Here is a 15,726-nt window from a genome sequence, read left to right on the forward strand (position 1 = left end):
CGTATTATATGCTATATGGTAATTTATGGACCTAACAGGTATCTAAAGCCATTTGCACATAACAAATAGGAGCCTACACAACATAAAACAAAACACTGTTGCTGTATGTAGGTTTTATTTTATTTGTTTTTTATCATAAATTTTGGAAATGTACATCCAGGTTTTTTTCCTTTTAATTTTTTTTGGGGCCCCCAAGAGAGTGGGGCCCTAAGCTATAGCTTATTTAGTTTATACGTAAATCCGGCAATGTCCTAAATAGAGATAAACTTAGCAAAAGGAAGTAAAGAGATGTAGTCTGTGTAGCCTTTCAAGTCTCTCTAGTTCTAAGAGCTCAGGATTTGGTACATAGGAATGAAGTTTCCGTGGCCACTAATTTGTCTCTGGAGGTATTACGGAATGCTAACAAACATTCTAAATTGCACAGAAGTTTAGATTCAGACAAGGTGGTGGAAAAGTGCAGCCCCCTCTTTTCATGCACACAATTTGCCTTTGGTGGGAAGGGGTTGAAGATGCAGTCCTTAGTCTTTCTCCCACTGAACACAGAGCTACAGATCTCTCCTATGAACTAGGATCCTCCCAAATAGATTCACTGTCTCTTTCCCGCAAAATCTGGGAAGGTGATTGTCTGCTCCTCCCCATACGAACTGACCCGGACCCTGTGATTGCCATGTGAGGCCTTCTTCATGTGCCTCCTCCACAATAGGTCTTGAGGGTAGCAACACGAAAATGTGCCTTTCCTGTGGTGGCTCTCCCCAAGGAGGCTTATCATGTATCATTATCATTCCTTTTCTCATAGGCCAATTAAGCAATCTATGGGCACTAAGGAGAGGTGTTGTTTTTGTTTGTTATTATGGGATGCCTTTTTGTGCGTGTGTTTTATATTGTAGACAGCCCTGTGCACTTCACATGAAGGGTGGCCTGGAAATTTAATAAATAATAATGGTAATAATAATAATAATTGTTATTCAGTGACCACAATCACCAAGGTTATTCCTGAGAAGATGCTGCAGCCACGGAGATCCCAGCCCATACCAGACATTCTGTAGCCCAGGGGTGGGGAAATTTTTACCCTCCAGATGTCGCTGGACTCCAACTCCCATCAGTCTTGACTATTGGCAGTGCTGGCTGGGGGGGGGGGTAGGGTGGGATATGTAGTTCAGCAACAACTAGAAGGACAAAGGTTCCCCACCCCTGGAGATGGCATTTCTCAGTCTGGCTGATTACTTGGGGCAAAAGTGGCAGAATTGACCCTACAAACCAGTCCCAAGCAATCCTGCATGCGCCAGCTCCCTCTACCCATGGCTGCCTGGTGCAAAGTACTATAATGGTAGTACCATATAGATGCAATGTACTATAATGGTAGTACTATAATGCACTGTACTGCCTAATGCAGTTGGGAACCTTCGGAGAAAGCGAAGACAGGTAATGCTTTCTGCAGATGCACGACCTGCATTTTATGACGCCATAATTTTATGGTGTTTTTGTGACTTTATTGCATGCGGCCATTACTGTTATTCGATGAATTGGCAGTTGACTCTTATTTGTGAATAAATCAATGTATTCCTACAGACTGAACGGGCCTTACTGTCTATTGAAGCATTACCTGCGTACAGCACATCTATCCCCTTCTCTGGCCTCTCTCACGCCCCCACCCTCAAACCGGATCGAAGCTGGCTTTGGACACATAAAAATACATTATTTCCTAAGACGGTGCAGGACCGATACCGGACAGAGACGGATGGTGCGTGCGGCTACCAACGCCGTGCGCAAACCCGGCTTCCCTAGCCGGCGGCGGCGGCGGGAGCAGAGTCAAGGTGGGAGCGAGAGTTGCAGGGCAGGTGGGCGACCCCCACCCCCCCAATCCCACGTGGGCCGCGTGCGCGCAACCCGCAAGTGAGTGAAAGTGGCGCCTGGAGAAAGCGAAGCCATAAGGGAGGAGGGGGGACACTGGAGGCGCCAGGTGCCAACTAGCCAGAGCGCAGGAACGCGCTAAAGCGCAACGCAGGCGAGGTGGTGGTGGCCCCCTAAGGAGATGCCAGAGGAGGAGGAGGAGGAGCAGGAAGGCGGCAGGACGCGCAGGGAAGCACCAAGGCGCTAGAGCGCATTGAGGAGCAGGCGGCGGTGACGGCACGCCCGGCCCCGAAGGGCGCCCGAGACACGTGAGGGGAAGCAGCCGGGGGCCGAGTGGGAGGCAGGCAGGCAGGGCTGCGAGGGGAGGGGACAGCCTGCCGGGGGGGGGGCGAGGAAGCAAAAGCGGAGCGCCAGCAGCTGCGCCGCGGCCCCTCGCTCGGAAGGCGCAGCAGCCTCGGCTCGCCCTGTGCGCAGCGCGCGCGGCCACCCTAGCCAAGCCGAAGCGCGCCCGGGCCGGCCGGGCAGCCCCCTTCTCGCCGCTGCCATGTTCAGCCGGAGCGCGCGGAAGCGCCTCTCCAGCCGATCGGTGAGTCCGCGACGATCGCGTGGTCTGGGAGACCCGGGGGGGGGGTAGGAATCTGCCGCGGGTCTAAGATGATGTCGTGGTCTGGGCGGGGGGAAAGAAACGTGTCCCGGAGAGCGAGCCCACCCTGGCAAGCGAGAGAGAGACCCCCCCCTCGTGCGCCCTGGCCAGGGCATCGCGCCTCACTGGGCACCTCCTCTCCAGCCCCTCCACCCTTTGAACAGGTTGGTCCGGGACCCCCCGCCCCACTGTGGCGCCCACCCGCTTCCAAAGGCAAAGCCCCAGCCAGGGCTAGGTCACAGCGCCTTGACTTGCTGCTCCCTTTGTCCAAGGCGCGGGGAGAACCGGGTCAGTTTCCCACCAGCTGGACCTTTTCAGATGCTAATCATCTCCTTCCACCACCCAGCGCTACTCTTCCGTGGAGGGAGATGCCGTTTCCCGATGGAGCGATTTATTAAATTTGTCTTTAGATAATTTAAAAAAAAAAATGTTTGCAAACAGATCTACTCCTCATTTCTCCTCATTTTATCAATGGGCGAGCAATCAGCTGGTGCGTCTTTAACAAGGTTGGGGCTGTTCCCCCCCCCCCCCCATTCATGCCAGGGAGGTGGGAGAAGGAGACAGAGAGCATGTTGTCTGTATTCATGGGATTCCTTCTTTTTCTTCAATGAAGTTGACCGCCTTGGGTGAGCTGGAACGAGAGCGGCCTTGCAACAACTGCGGTGACCAGTGTCCGGGCTTCGCACTTCATAAATGGAGGTAAGGAGACAAACGTTTCACACACACACAGAGTCCCCAAGGAGTTGTGAAAACAATGAGAGGCAGAGTGCAAGCTCGCTGGAAAGCCTATCACCCTGTGTGTGTTTGTGTGCTTAGAATGTGATCTCTGGACGTATAATAAAACTTGGTGGTTGGTGTTGTTGATTCCTCCCTGTCATATCGGTGTGCTGTTCTGTTGGGTTTGCTCAAGACTTCTTTCCGGCTTGTGATCATCCTTTCCTGCAATCATTCTCTGTGGCATTATCTGCCCCAGGTCTCACCACAAAGTTCCATAATTATTACTCCTGCTGCTTCAGTTTTGACGAACAACATTGAGTGACATTTCTCTGCGTGCTTCATTTGTGAGCAGGACCTGCCCTTCGTTTGTAGGTTTTGAGGTACTAACAGATGCATCTGATTTTAAGAAAAGCAACAACTCCGAAATCCACAGTCGGGCAATACTGACCAAAATGTCACTAAAGATTGTGCAGTCTTTTGAATTTTCCGGAAGTCGTCTTCAAGCTAGATGCTCCACAAAGCAGAGGTTGAGAATTGCATTTGTTACCGAATAATTGGTAGGCTGTTGAAGCCTTGAGGTCTATATTTTGTCGCAGTCTGAAGATGGTTACCTGACTTAACCATTAACAAAAAAAAAAACTTCCTTGCATTAGTGATGTATTGTCTTCTTAGCGATAGTGTGGTGTAGTGGTTAGGGTGCTGAACTAGGACTTGGGAGACTAGGGTTCAGATCTCCACTCAGCCATGAAACTCACTGACCTTGGAGACCAGTCCCCATCTCTCAGCCTAACCGACCTCACAGGGTTGTTGTGAGGACAATATGGAGAGTGGGGAGAGCCATGGATGCTACCTTGAGCTCCTTGGAGGAGAGGAGGGATAAACAAGCAAAATCAGCCAGTAAAAATAAAATGAGTGCTGAAGAGGGCAATGGAACTGTTACAGAAAGAATTCACACAGATGGAAGCTGTCTCTATGCATGTAGAAGTGTGGAGAAGCAGTGGCAGACCTTTGGGGTCTCAAATTACAGCGGCGCCACGTGCTACGCTAAAATTCACCCCCCTGCCTCTCTCCCTTCCATTCTGCATCATAGTTGTGGTGCCCCTTGTGACACCCGCAAGGCTCTGTGCCCAGTGTGACTGAACTGGTTGTTGTTGTCGTTTAGTTGTGTCCGACTCTTTGTGACCCCATGGACCAGAGCACGCCAGGCACTCCTGTGTTCCACTGCCTCCCGCAGTTTGGTCAAACTCATGTTAGTAGCTTCGAGAACACTGTCCAAGCATCTCGTCCTCTGTCGTCCCCTTCTCCTTGTGCCCTCCATCTTTCTCAATATCAGGGTCTCTTCCAGGGAGTCTTCTCTTCTCATGAGGTGGCCAAAGTATTGGAGCCTCAGCTTCACGATCTGTCCTTCCAGTGAGCACTCAGGGCTGATTTCCCTTGGTTTGATCTCCTCCAGCACCATAATTCAAAAGCATCAATTCACACTCCCCTAAATCTGCTTCTGGGAGGAGGGTACACTTGTTGATTTATACAGCTCAGTTATTGTGTACAGAGGCTGGTCACCTGCTGAATACAACGTGTGAACCCCTCTGTGGCCACTTGAGAGGAAAGTGAATTCCTAAAACTGCTGTGGCTACAGTTGTCAGGTGAGCTTTCTTTTCTCTTCGTCTGCTGGGAAAAGCAGTGGTCCTCTCAAAGCACCAGTGCAGTTCTGGACTCTGCTACAGACTTTCTGGATGCGCTGAGAGTGCTTCACTGTTGCGCTGTTCGAATGTGCTTGCTTTACTGTATTTTTAAATAACGTGGATGCTTATTTTAATGTTTCAATGAAATGGTTTGATTGGGCATTTTTATTTACATGCTTTTACATTGTTTTGCAATTGGTTTTGATACTTGTAAGCTTTGGCAATCAAGCACCATATAAATTCATGAAGGTCAATAAGAATACACCAGCCTTCCCCAAGCTGGTAACCCTGCCTGCCCGAGATGTGTTTGGACTAGAGACATTAATAGTCAGGACTGGTGAGAGCTGAAGTCCCAACACCTGGAGAGAACCATGTTGGCTACCCCTGTCATATACCTTAAGGATTCTGACCATGCCTGCCTTTTCCTTAACTGTGACCCGGAACTGTAGGATGGCAACAACAGCTTTTGTTACAGGGAACCAGGTAGAGGGCCTTCTTGGTAGTGGCACCCGCCCTGTGGAACACCCTCCCACCAGATGTCAAAGAGAAAAACAACTACCAGACTTTTAGAAGACATCTGAAGGCAGCCCTGTTTAGGGAGGCTTTTTAATGTTTGACACACTATTGTATTTTAATATTTTGTTGGAAGCCACACAGAGTGGGGTGGACTATAAATAAATAAATAAATAAATAAATAAATAAAAATTCCTACCCAGATGCATAGTGTGTGTGTGGGGGGAGAGGCCTAACAGGACAATTGCTTGGGGTACAAAAAATTTTAGGGACTCATATAATTGTAGAATTGGAAGGGGCCACAATTGCCATCTGGTCCAACCCCCTGTAATGCCGGAATCTTTTGCCCAACGTGGGGCTTGAACCCACAACTTTTAGCTTTAGAGTCTCATGCTCTACTGACTTGAGCTATAGAGCCAGGAGCCATTGGCTGGTTTTAATTTAGTTTTATTGTATGACGTTGCATAAGAAAGTATATTATTGAAAACCGTAAGGCATCGTGCAATTATCCGCAAGTTGATGCCATATATATATATATATCCTTAGATTTATTCATGCCAACTCTTAACTGTATTCTTTGAGAGGTGGTCATGCACTCTACATTTATAAAACCCGTTTTGAAAATCAGTACTGTACACATAAACATTTAACATGATGAGCCACTGGTTTTGTGTGGCACCTTGTGTGGTGAGCCATCAGAACCAGAGCTTGGGACATCTTATCAGTGAAGTATTTTCAACTCCCCACCCCACTGGGCCCTTTTGGACGGGAGGGCTTCTTGTGTGAATAACTTCTTCCTGGCTCTGCTTTGGTCCTTTAACTCTGACTCACCTCTGACAGCTGCTTGCAGCTCAGCCCTCGCATCTTTTTGCAAGATCTGCATGTTTCTGTGCAAGAACGCCTTGCAACCGCCTTACCGTAGGGTGAGAAACTCCTGCAACCCCAGGGTACAGCCTGTCTCATTACATGATTCACCGTGGGTTGAGTGGGTGCATTTGCAGTTTGCTGTAACAGGACATTTTCTACTGCTGGCTGCAAGCCCTGCTTAGATGGAGGAGCCATTGCAGCCTTGACTATCCTGGCAGTGCTGTTGAGAAATCTTAGGGAGAGAAGCTACCCTGGACCTACCGGGGGGGGGGGGAGTTAACCAAGAGACACAGCCTTTTCTGTAGTGGCTCCATCCTGACAGGATGCCCTTATGCAGGAGGGATTCCTGGCAACCTCCTTATATTTACTTCTTATTATCATTGTTATTATTTACTGCATTTATATACCGCCCTATACCCGGAGGTCTCAGAGTGGTTCACAGAAAGGATCAGCATAAAACCCAATTATATATATATATATCTTCAAAAGCACGTCAAGTGCAAGTAGATAAAGATGTTTTTCCTGTTTCTCGTTTTATTTGGTAGACGATCTTGAGGACAGGTTTTTTTAAACTCATGTTATTTAAAAATAAAAATAAAAAGTTCATGGTTCCAAGCTTTTCTTCCAATTCCTGCACTCATATTTGATGGCACAGCTGCCCATGGGTAGCCAAGTTCATGCCCTATATATATATATATATATATATATATATATATATATATATATATGTAATCTCCTTAGATTTATTCATGCCAACTCTTAATTGCTCTCATGGTCCTAGAGACCATGGTTGGACTACAGCACCTATCACCCCTGACCCCTGGCCATGATGGATGGAGCTGCTGGGCATTATAGTCCAACATCATATGCAGGCCACCAGGCTGCACCCAAGAAGTCTATAGTCCTTTTCAGAAGTTCCCCTCATGGTGTCTAGGGATAATATGTGATAAAGGGGAGCCACACTAGGGTGAAGGTGTTGTCCTGCCTCCCACACACTTACAAACAAACCACACTGCAGCCAACCAAATGCAACCAACAAAGCTCTGCAACCCTCTAATTTCTTGCAGTGCCAAAAAATTTATACACACACACACACACAAATAAAGGAACTACCCACCTGATGCTGACACAGAAACCTTGCTCGAACACTATGCAATAGCACGAAAGAACGTGATCCACCGTCTCTCTCTCTCCTCTCTTACCAAATGTAAACGAACAGTGAAAAAGACTCTATGAATCAAAAGGAGACATGCTCTATGCACTTTTCCATGTTTATTTGTGTTTTGTTAACACAAGGGCTAATATTTGGAGAGGGGATGGGCAGTAGGGTGACCTCAGGCTGATACCTAATTCTCCTATGGTCCAGGGCTGAGGCTGTGCACATGGAAGGGCTTAAGAGACCTCACAGGGTCCCTTCTAGCTGTTGCACTTGTTCTCATCCACGGAGCTGACCAAAGGGACAAAAAGAGCCACAGAGAGGAGACCTTTTCCAGTATGCAGTGTGGAGGTATCAGAGCTGCACGGATGTGAGAAGATCTATTTGCATCCCGTTTCGTAGCAGTGCTGCAATTCTGTTGGGCTGTCTCTGCCTCTGCAGGTGAAGACAAGCTGGTGTGGTGCAGTGGTTCAAAGTGTTGGACCAGCACCTGGCAGACCAGGGTTCAAATCCCCACTCAACCACGAACCCCAGGAGATCAAGGTTCAAACCACCCACTCACCAGGTGACCTTGGGGGCCAGCCACTGTCTCTCTCAGCCTAACCTTGTGGGGGGCTAAATGAGGAGAAGACCTTCCAAGACACCCTTTCTTTAACTATATTAATGAACCAACCCAAGACCTTGTTATACCAAGCGCCATCACCCAACTGAGCTTCATCTCTTCCATCCAAGATGACATATGTGCCTAACCTGTGTGAACATGTGCTGGTTCATTTTTGAAAGCCACCTGAACCCGCAGTATTAAATTGGAGGGTTTTAAGCAGAGGTCGGATGGTCATCTGTCATGGATGCTTTAGCTAAAATTCTTGCAATGCAACTCTACAATTCTGTGAATTTTGTATGTTAATTATGCATTGTCTGAAGTCCCTGGATCAACAGCCAACTAGTTTCACTGTGAACCCTTGAGATACGATTCCTTCCCCCCCTTGCTTCCCTCCACCCCCACCTCGGGAACCAGCCAAAATATGCCATTGCCACGAACCATGACCCTCTTCTAAGGAGGAAGAGGCAGAACATCATCTCCTATATTACACTGGGCTCCAGAGGCCTTTGGGACACCCCAAAGCCCAGCATCTCTGCAGGGGACACCCCCTTCTCCCCAGTAAAGAGGATGGGGACCTGCTTTTGTGGTCATGCTGGCTCGCTAGAGGAGATAGGGACACTCTTTGCGGATTCCCTGTTTATTTACTTCTGTCATGGGCACCTGACTGGCCACTGTGAGAACAGAATGCTGGACTAGATGAGTCATTTGCCTGACCCAGCAGGGCTCCTTGTATGTTCTTAGGATGACTTACTCATGGCCTGGAGGCCTGATTGAATCCCCCCCCAGCAAATTTTTCTAATCAACTAAGGAGGGGAGGCAGACTGTGGGTGGGTGGCCACTCCCAGCATGTGGACTTTAGCGGGTTGGCCAAGGTTGAATGCTGCCTTTGGGCCAAAGAAGGCAGCCTTAGTCAGAATCAAGTTCTTTACTTATTTATTTATTGAGCAATTACACTCTCGTTTACCCTTAGAAATATATGTGCCAAAGGAAATCTGATGTTGGGATTATGCGCCCCCATTGGTGACTAGTTATTCCAGTGTAAATGGCTTTATACTTTCTGTGCATCTAATCTATAATTTGTCATCTTGCTCACTTACCTTGCCTGAAAAGATTATTTTTTTTGGGGGGGGGGAGTTCTTCACAGCCTGTTCTGGTGTTCAGAACAGCCCCGAATAATTTGGCTTTTGTGGTTTTGTACACAGAGGAAAAAGCTACAAGCCTGTTTCAGCCACATTAAAATGCTTGATAAAGCTAAAAGAAAACAATAGGTTTCAAGGGAATGTACAGCTTAAGGAAACAAGGCTAGATCAATTAACCACTGGGGTTCTTAAGCTTCTTTCTCGTAATCTTTTAACTGTACAGTTTTTGCTGTTAAATGTAAATTGGACTTGGGGCTTCAAAGATGGGAATTTACAAGATACCTCGGGGAGGCTAGAGTTCTAAGCCTGTGATACATTCAGAAAGCAAATTGTCCCAATTGCTGATGCAAGCGTTGTGCATTTATTATCATTATGTGGAACCTTATGCTTCCTAATTAGCCATGATTTCTTTTTTGCCATGATCTGTGCTGCCGTTTTATTAACCTGGGCAAAAATTGCTGTGGCTAGAAGATCAAAGGGGATGTTTAAAAGTCCTTCGTGAAAGGAGGAGAATGTCTTGACTGACGATTGAAAAATATTCCTGGATCTATCTTTCTCTCTTCCTTCTCTGTAGGATGCATCACTTAAAAGGAAAAAAAGAAAAATGGAATTCCAAATGTTCTCTTCGGAGACACACATTTCATTTTATGTGATTTCATTCCTCTCCCTTTAAGAGCTAATTTGCACTGTACTTCTAGTTCGTTATTTTAATTTACAGGATGTGGCCTGTTTTACAATCTGTCCTTTCCTTAAATTGCTTTCAGAAACATTCTCCTGAAAGTACAGTTTCAATTAGAGCAATTAGCCATACAAGGGGGGGGGGGGGGGAGAGAGAAGAGAGGAGAGAGAAGAGACCATGTTATAGTCTCCTATAGTATAGGAAGTTGCCCTGGGGGCCTATCAGACCCCCTCATCAATGATGGCTCCTCCTTTTCCCCTGCCCCTGCCATCATTGCCCCTTCCTCCTCTGTGTCTGTGCCGGCAACCACCTTCCAAAAGCTGGTTTTTAATAGAGTAGAGAGGAGGGAAGTTGGGAGAGGAGCTGGAGCCACCCATCTCCTGTCATAATACTGATGTTGACAGAAAGAGGGGACCAGAAATATGCAAGGCCCTCTAATTATACAGCAGAGCCGAAGAATGAAACATAATACAATCTTAAATGGGATTAAATACAAAATACAGTCGTACCTTGGAAGTACAGTGGTACCTCGGGTTAAGTACTTAATTCGTTCCAGAGGTCCGTTCTTAACCTGAAACTGTTCTCAACCTGAGGTACCACTTTAGCTAATGGGGCCTCCTCCTGCTGCCGCGCCGCCAGAGCACGATTTCTGTTCTCATCCTGAAGCAAAGTTCTTAACCCGAGGTACTATTTCTGGGTTAGCGGAGTCTGTAACCTGAAGCGTATGTAACCTGAGGTACCACTGTATATTGGGAAAGCCCTGTTGGACATTCGGTTTGCAAAAATAGTTCGCAAACTGGAACAGTCACCGGGTTTGCGGCGTTCGGGACCCAAAACGTTCAAAAACTAAGCTGTTCGAAAACCAAGGTACAACTGTATGTATATTGGGAAAGCTTCCATAAAACACTTGGCCTTAAGCTTTGTGGGGTGGAGGGTACCCTTCAGTGATATTTTGCTGAGCATAAATGGTATTCTTAAATGGGCACTTACTGCTGACTTTGGAGCACAATGGGAAATGACTTCTTATTAAGATTACCAGATGTCCCCATTTCCTGGGGACAGTCCCCAGATTTACAAATCCGTCCCCATACAAAATCCATTGAAGTTGAAAAGTGTCCCCAGATTCATTGAAAAAAATCTGGTAACCTTATCTTGGGTATGTAAGTCCAGACCAAACCATTTCTTTAGCAGTCCCACTCAGAGACATACTCAGGCTCCCATGTACCCTTGAAGAGTTTGGATTTGATATCCCGCTTTATCACTACCTGAAGGAGTCTCAAAGCGTCTAGCATTCTCCATTCCCTTCCTCCCCCACAACAAACACTCTGTGAGGTGAGTGGGGTTGAGAGACTTCAGAGAAGTGTGACTAGCCCAAGGTCACCCAGCAGCTGCATGTGGAGGAGCAGGGAAGCGAACCCGGTTCACCACATTACGAGCCCACCACTCTTAACCACTACACCACACTGGCTCCCTTGGCAAGGAGATGTATTGGTGCCCCAGACTGTCAGAGGAACCAAACGAGTGGAGAGGCGTGATTTTGGCGTCCCCTTGGGTGACTTCACTGACCCCTAGGTACACCTCTTGACCCCCTTTGGAATATGGGGGTTCAGATATTTCCATCAGGGAGCCCAAACGCTGTGCTAAAAATGGCCCATTTCGCAAAACTGTCTTGTTTTGACTCGTAGAAGCTCTCTGGGGGTCTCAGGCTGAGTTCTTTCTGAGCTTTGAGACAGTTTTAGGGGAGATGCCAGTTATTGAGTTCCTACTACAGTGTTACCTTGGTTGTTGAACTTAATCTGTTCCAGGAATCCGTTCGACTCCTGGAACGGTTTGAAAGCCACATCCCTGGCTGCAGGAGCTTCTTGCACTCAACCGGAAGCCGTGGAAGCCCCATCGGATGTTTGGCTTCCAAAAAACGTTCGCAAACCGGAACATTCACTCCCGGGTTTGTGACGTTCAGCAGCCAAAACGTCCGAGTACCAAGGCAACCAAGGTATGACTGTACCTCAGTGCAGATGCTCCACTTCGGAGCGATAGGCCCTTCCAATAGCTCTGAACTGCGACACTCACAATGTTTTTACAAACCTCCAGGCTAACGTTATGCCCCCTTTTTCTGATGTTCAGGCTATGTGTGGCGTTGCTTATGTAGCTGGAATGGCACCAAGCTGGCCCAAGAGCGAAGAACAGAAGCAGGCTGGCGGAACTGCAAAGTTTGCAGAAATACACACACACACACACATATATAAATAAATATGGGGAGTGGCACTTAAAAGGAGGGGGGAGCCTCAGAACGCATATAATGAGGACTGAGCATGCTCAGTAGCCATGGAACGCTGGGGCAACAAAAATGGGCTTGGAGAGAGGATTGAGCACAGCAGCTGGAATCGTAAACTTGTAATGCTTCTCGCTGCAACATTCTGTTTCAGTTCCTTCTTGTCTGCATTAGCTAGTGGTCATTGTGGGTGTTGCTGAAGCTCCTGTTAGATTTGTTGCTGTTGGGCATCCTGAATTCATAATTTGAAAAGAAAAGAAAGATCACTTGGAATTGCCCCTAATTTCTCTGAGCTTGTTTTGAATCTCTGGAGATGTTCCTTTAGTGTCTGTGTATTTGTATATGTCAGAATATCTTAATACCTGTCCGCGCCATAGCAGTTGACTTGCGATGCTTAGATTTCATAGCTAACCAAAGCGCGTTCTTATTTTAAATACCTGAGAATTTTCCACACAGAAGATCATCTGCAAACCAGCTGAGATCTGAACGGTGTTGAAATATTCATCTGCGTATGTTGTGGAAAGTCCCAGGGATGTCCTTGTATCCCCCCCTCCTTTTAAACAGATGAGGAGAAGTAACTGTGGTGGCACTTGCAGAAGGTGGCATTGTGTGTGCAAGTGAAATCCTGCTAACTCCTAGGGAGTCAGGTTGCTGTTTCCTAATCAGATCTGCTTTGCCTTAATCTGCCTTCCATTCAGCTTGTTAACAAGCTTTGGGCCTTGAATAAAGCTGTCATTGGAGCTGGGTGGCTGAATGGCTATTAGGAGTGCCTTTTGCATAATGCTCTCCTCTCTCCACAAAAAAAAGGCCCAGGGAAAAAAGCGGTGGTCTGCTGAGAGAATAGGACAGGGAATTTACAGCCTGTCCCTAATGCAATTAGGATGAATATCTAAACCTTTAAGGGCAACAAATGGTTACTAGCTAGAGATGAATGAGGCAAGCTGCATTTGCCATCCTGAGGTCTTTTGAGGATGATAATAAATGGCCTATTCAGATGGACATGATTTGAAGTTAAATGCGCCACTGCCTTTTGTTGCGGGCCATAAAATATTCTGGTTGGGGCCTGGTATTTTCTGATCAATGTGTGTGCAGGCACCTCATGGATCTTTATTGCATTCTTGTGTGGGAGGAGGGTGCTGCCGCTAAAACTCTCCCGGCTAGAAATGTTGTTGCCATAGTTATGATTCCTTTTTTGCAGTAGCTTAAAATATCAGGGTGAGAGTGCGGAAGACTCTTGACTGGCACGTGAAACAATCACATTAGAGCTCCAGTTTCCTGAGTCCTTGCACACTTGGCGGAGGGAGCGCTGGGATCTGCCTTTCACTGCCATTCCATCATCTTGGACTGTCAAGAATTCAACATGCCAGGTGCCTCCTATTGTGTCATGCAACTTTCCCCTTGTCTTCTCAGGTCCAATCCAACACGCTTAGTAGGTTACAGTGCGTGGCATCCAATTTAGGCTGCAATCCGAACTCTATTTACATAGAAGTAACCTCCATTGAATTAAATGAGACTTGCTTTTGAATAGACATGGTTAGGATTGCAGCCATCGTTACTAAATTGTTGTTGTTGTTGTTATATTCAGTGTTTTTTTCTTGGGAGACGCATAAGTACGCATACTCCTAAACATTTTGTGAATCTAAGTTTGGCCTCATTGAGAGGCAGTATTTCAATATGAGTAGAAAATGAGAGTACCCCTAAACATTTTTTTTAGGGAAAAAAGCACTGATTATATTTATACCCTGCCCATCTGGCTGGGTTTCCCCTGCCACTCCAGGTGGCTTCCAGCAGAATATGAAAACATAAAATGTCAAATATTACAATCAGAATATCAATGGATTTAAGTTACCTAAATCAAAAATTGGATATTGCTGTGTAGCACTTAAGAAAGCTAACTTTCTTTTGACCAGGGGTCAGCAAACTTTTCAGGGGGGCGGTTCACTGCCCCTCAGACCTTGTGGGGGGGGCCGGACTATATTTTGAAGGGGAAAAAATGAACCAATTCCTATGCCCCACAGATAACCCAGAGATGCATTTTAAATAAAAGCACACATTCTATTCATGTAAAAACACGCTGATTCCCAGACCATCTGTGGGCTGGATTTAGAAGACAGAAATGGTGGAGGTTGTAGTGTAGCATCATCTGGTGGGTCCAAAGTTCCCCAGCCCTACCATAGGCATTTGGTTGGCCATTGTGTGTGGGGAAAGGGTGCTGGGATTAGATTGGTCTGATCCAGCAAGGCTCTTTTTAGCACTTTCAAACCTCAACATCCAGGAATGCAAAGATACCATTTTGAATTCATGCAGAAATCCTCATTTTAATTAGCCAACTTATTCAGTCTTCCCGAGTGCTGCACGAACAGACCGTTCAGTTATTATTCTGCCCATTGTGATCTACCGGTGTGGCCATTTCTGGCACACTATTCTGCGACCTGTCTTGCAGTGGCATGGCTCGTATCTGCGTGAGAGCATTGTTTGTGGTGGTTATTACTCTTTCTGCCACCGTGGCTCCAGGAGGCCGCTCGCTGCATTGCTCTCACCAAGATTTATGCGTGGTCCAGGCCTTACAAAGGAGCTGGGGTCTTAGATGCTCCCTTTCTTAGACATTCAATTAATAACTGAAGCATTTAAGTGCTAATTCTTCTTTGCAGAATTTCAGGAATATTCCGACTCCCAGCTAACTGGGTTTATTTTCGGTCTTTGCTTTGACTACTGGCACAGATTTTCAAAGGGCAAAAAGAGAGAGGGGGTGTTAAAAGTGTCTGTTCAAAGTAGCAATGGAATGAATAACAGTGAATGATGAAGCAATTGTTTCTGGTTGGAAGAAAACACACACACACACCCAAAATTGCCTGAATTATTGCTCCCATATGCGTCAAGTATTTTTGTAATTTTTCACACCCACATTTGCACTTCGTTCCTCTCATGAGTAACATGCTTTGGAACAGTCTGCTCAGCTTTGCTGGATTTGATTTATAAAGCAGCTTTTAATCTTAAGAGGAGGCCTCTGGATGGAGGCTAATGCAATGCACTTCTGTTTCGAGCACTTAACCTCTGCTGCTGAAATAGGGGGAAGCATATTGAGGCTATGATCCAAATGGATAGTTGCAACTCAGTCAGGACCGGCCCAAGATATTTTGACACCTGAGGCAATCCATGAATTGGCACCCTGCTCCCTGCCAGGGAAGAAGGGGTGAGTGAGGATCCAAAAGTGTGTGGGAGGGTTAAGAGCTATATCATGATATGCTGTCCCTGTGGATTTTGCTGCCTGAGGCAGTCGCCTCACCTTGCCTCATGGGTGGGCCGGTCTGAGCTCAGTGCAGTTTGTTGTGAACTTGGATGTTGGGATGTGGTATCTAATATTAGGGCAGAACTATACCTGATCTCCTGCCAACCTAGCAGTTCGAAAACACGTCATGTGCAAGTAGATAAATAGGGACCACTCCAGTGGGAAGGTAAACGGCGTTTCCGTGCGCTGCTCTGGTTCGCCAGAAGTGGCTTAGTCATGCTGGCCACATGATCTGGAAGCTGTCTGTGGACAAACACCTGCTCCCTCAGCCTATAGAGCAAGATGAGTGCGCAACCCCAGAGTCGGTCATGACT

General features: G+C 46.8%; 1 protein-coding gene across 1 annotated transcript in view; it reads left to right on the plus strand.

Annotated features, from left to right (window-relative positions):
- The first annotated feature begins 1,741 nt into the window (after positions 1-1,741).
- PRICKLE2 (prickle planar cell polarity protein 2) overlaps positions 1,742-15,726 on the plus strand; it is a 261,611-nt gene continuing 247,626 nt past the window's right edge. The window contains exons 1-2 of the mRNA XM_082209424.1: positions 1,742-2,437; positions 3,108-3,193. Coding sequence (XP_082065550.1) covers positions 2,396-2,437; positions 3,108-3,193 — 128 coding nt within the window. The 5' untranslated portion in view covers positions 1,742-2,395. The remainder of the gene's footprint in view (positions 2,438-3,107; positions 3,194-15,726) is intronic.

Source organism: Podarcis vaucheri (assembly GCF_965113315.1).
Source record: "Podarcis vaucheri genome assembly, chromosome: 2".
Taxonomy (NCBI): domain Eukaryota; kingdom Metazoa; phylum Chordata; class Lepidosauria; order Squamata; family Lacertidae; genus Podarcis; species Podarcis vaucheri.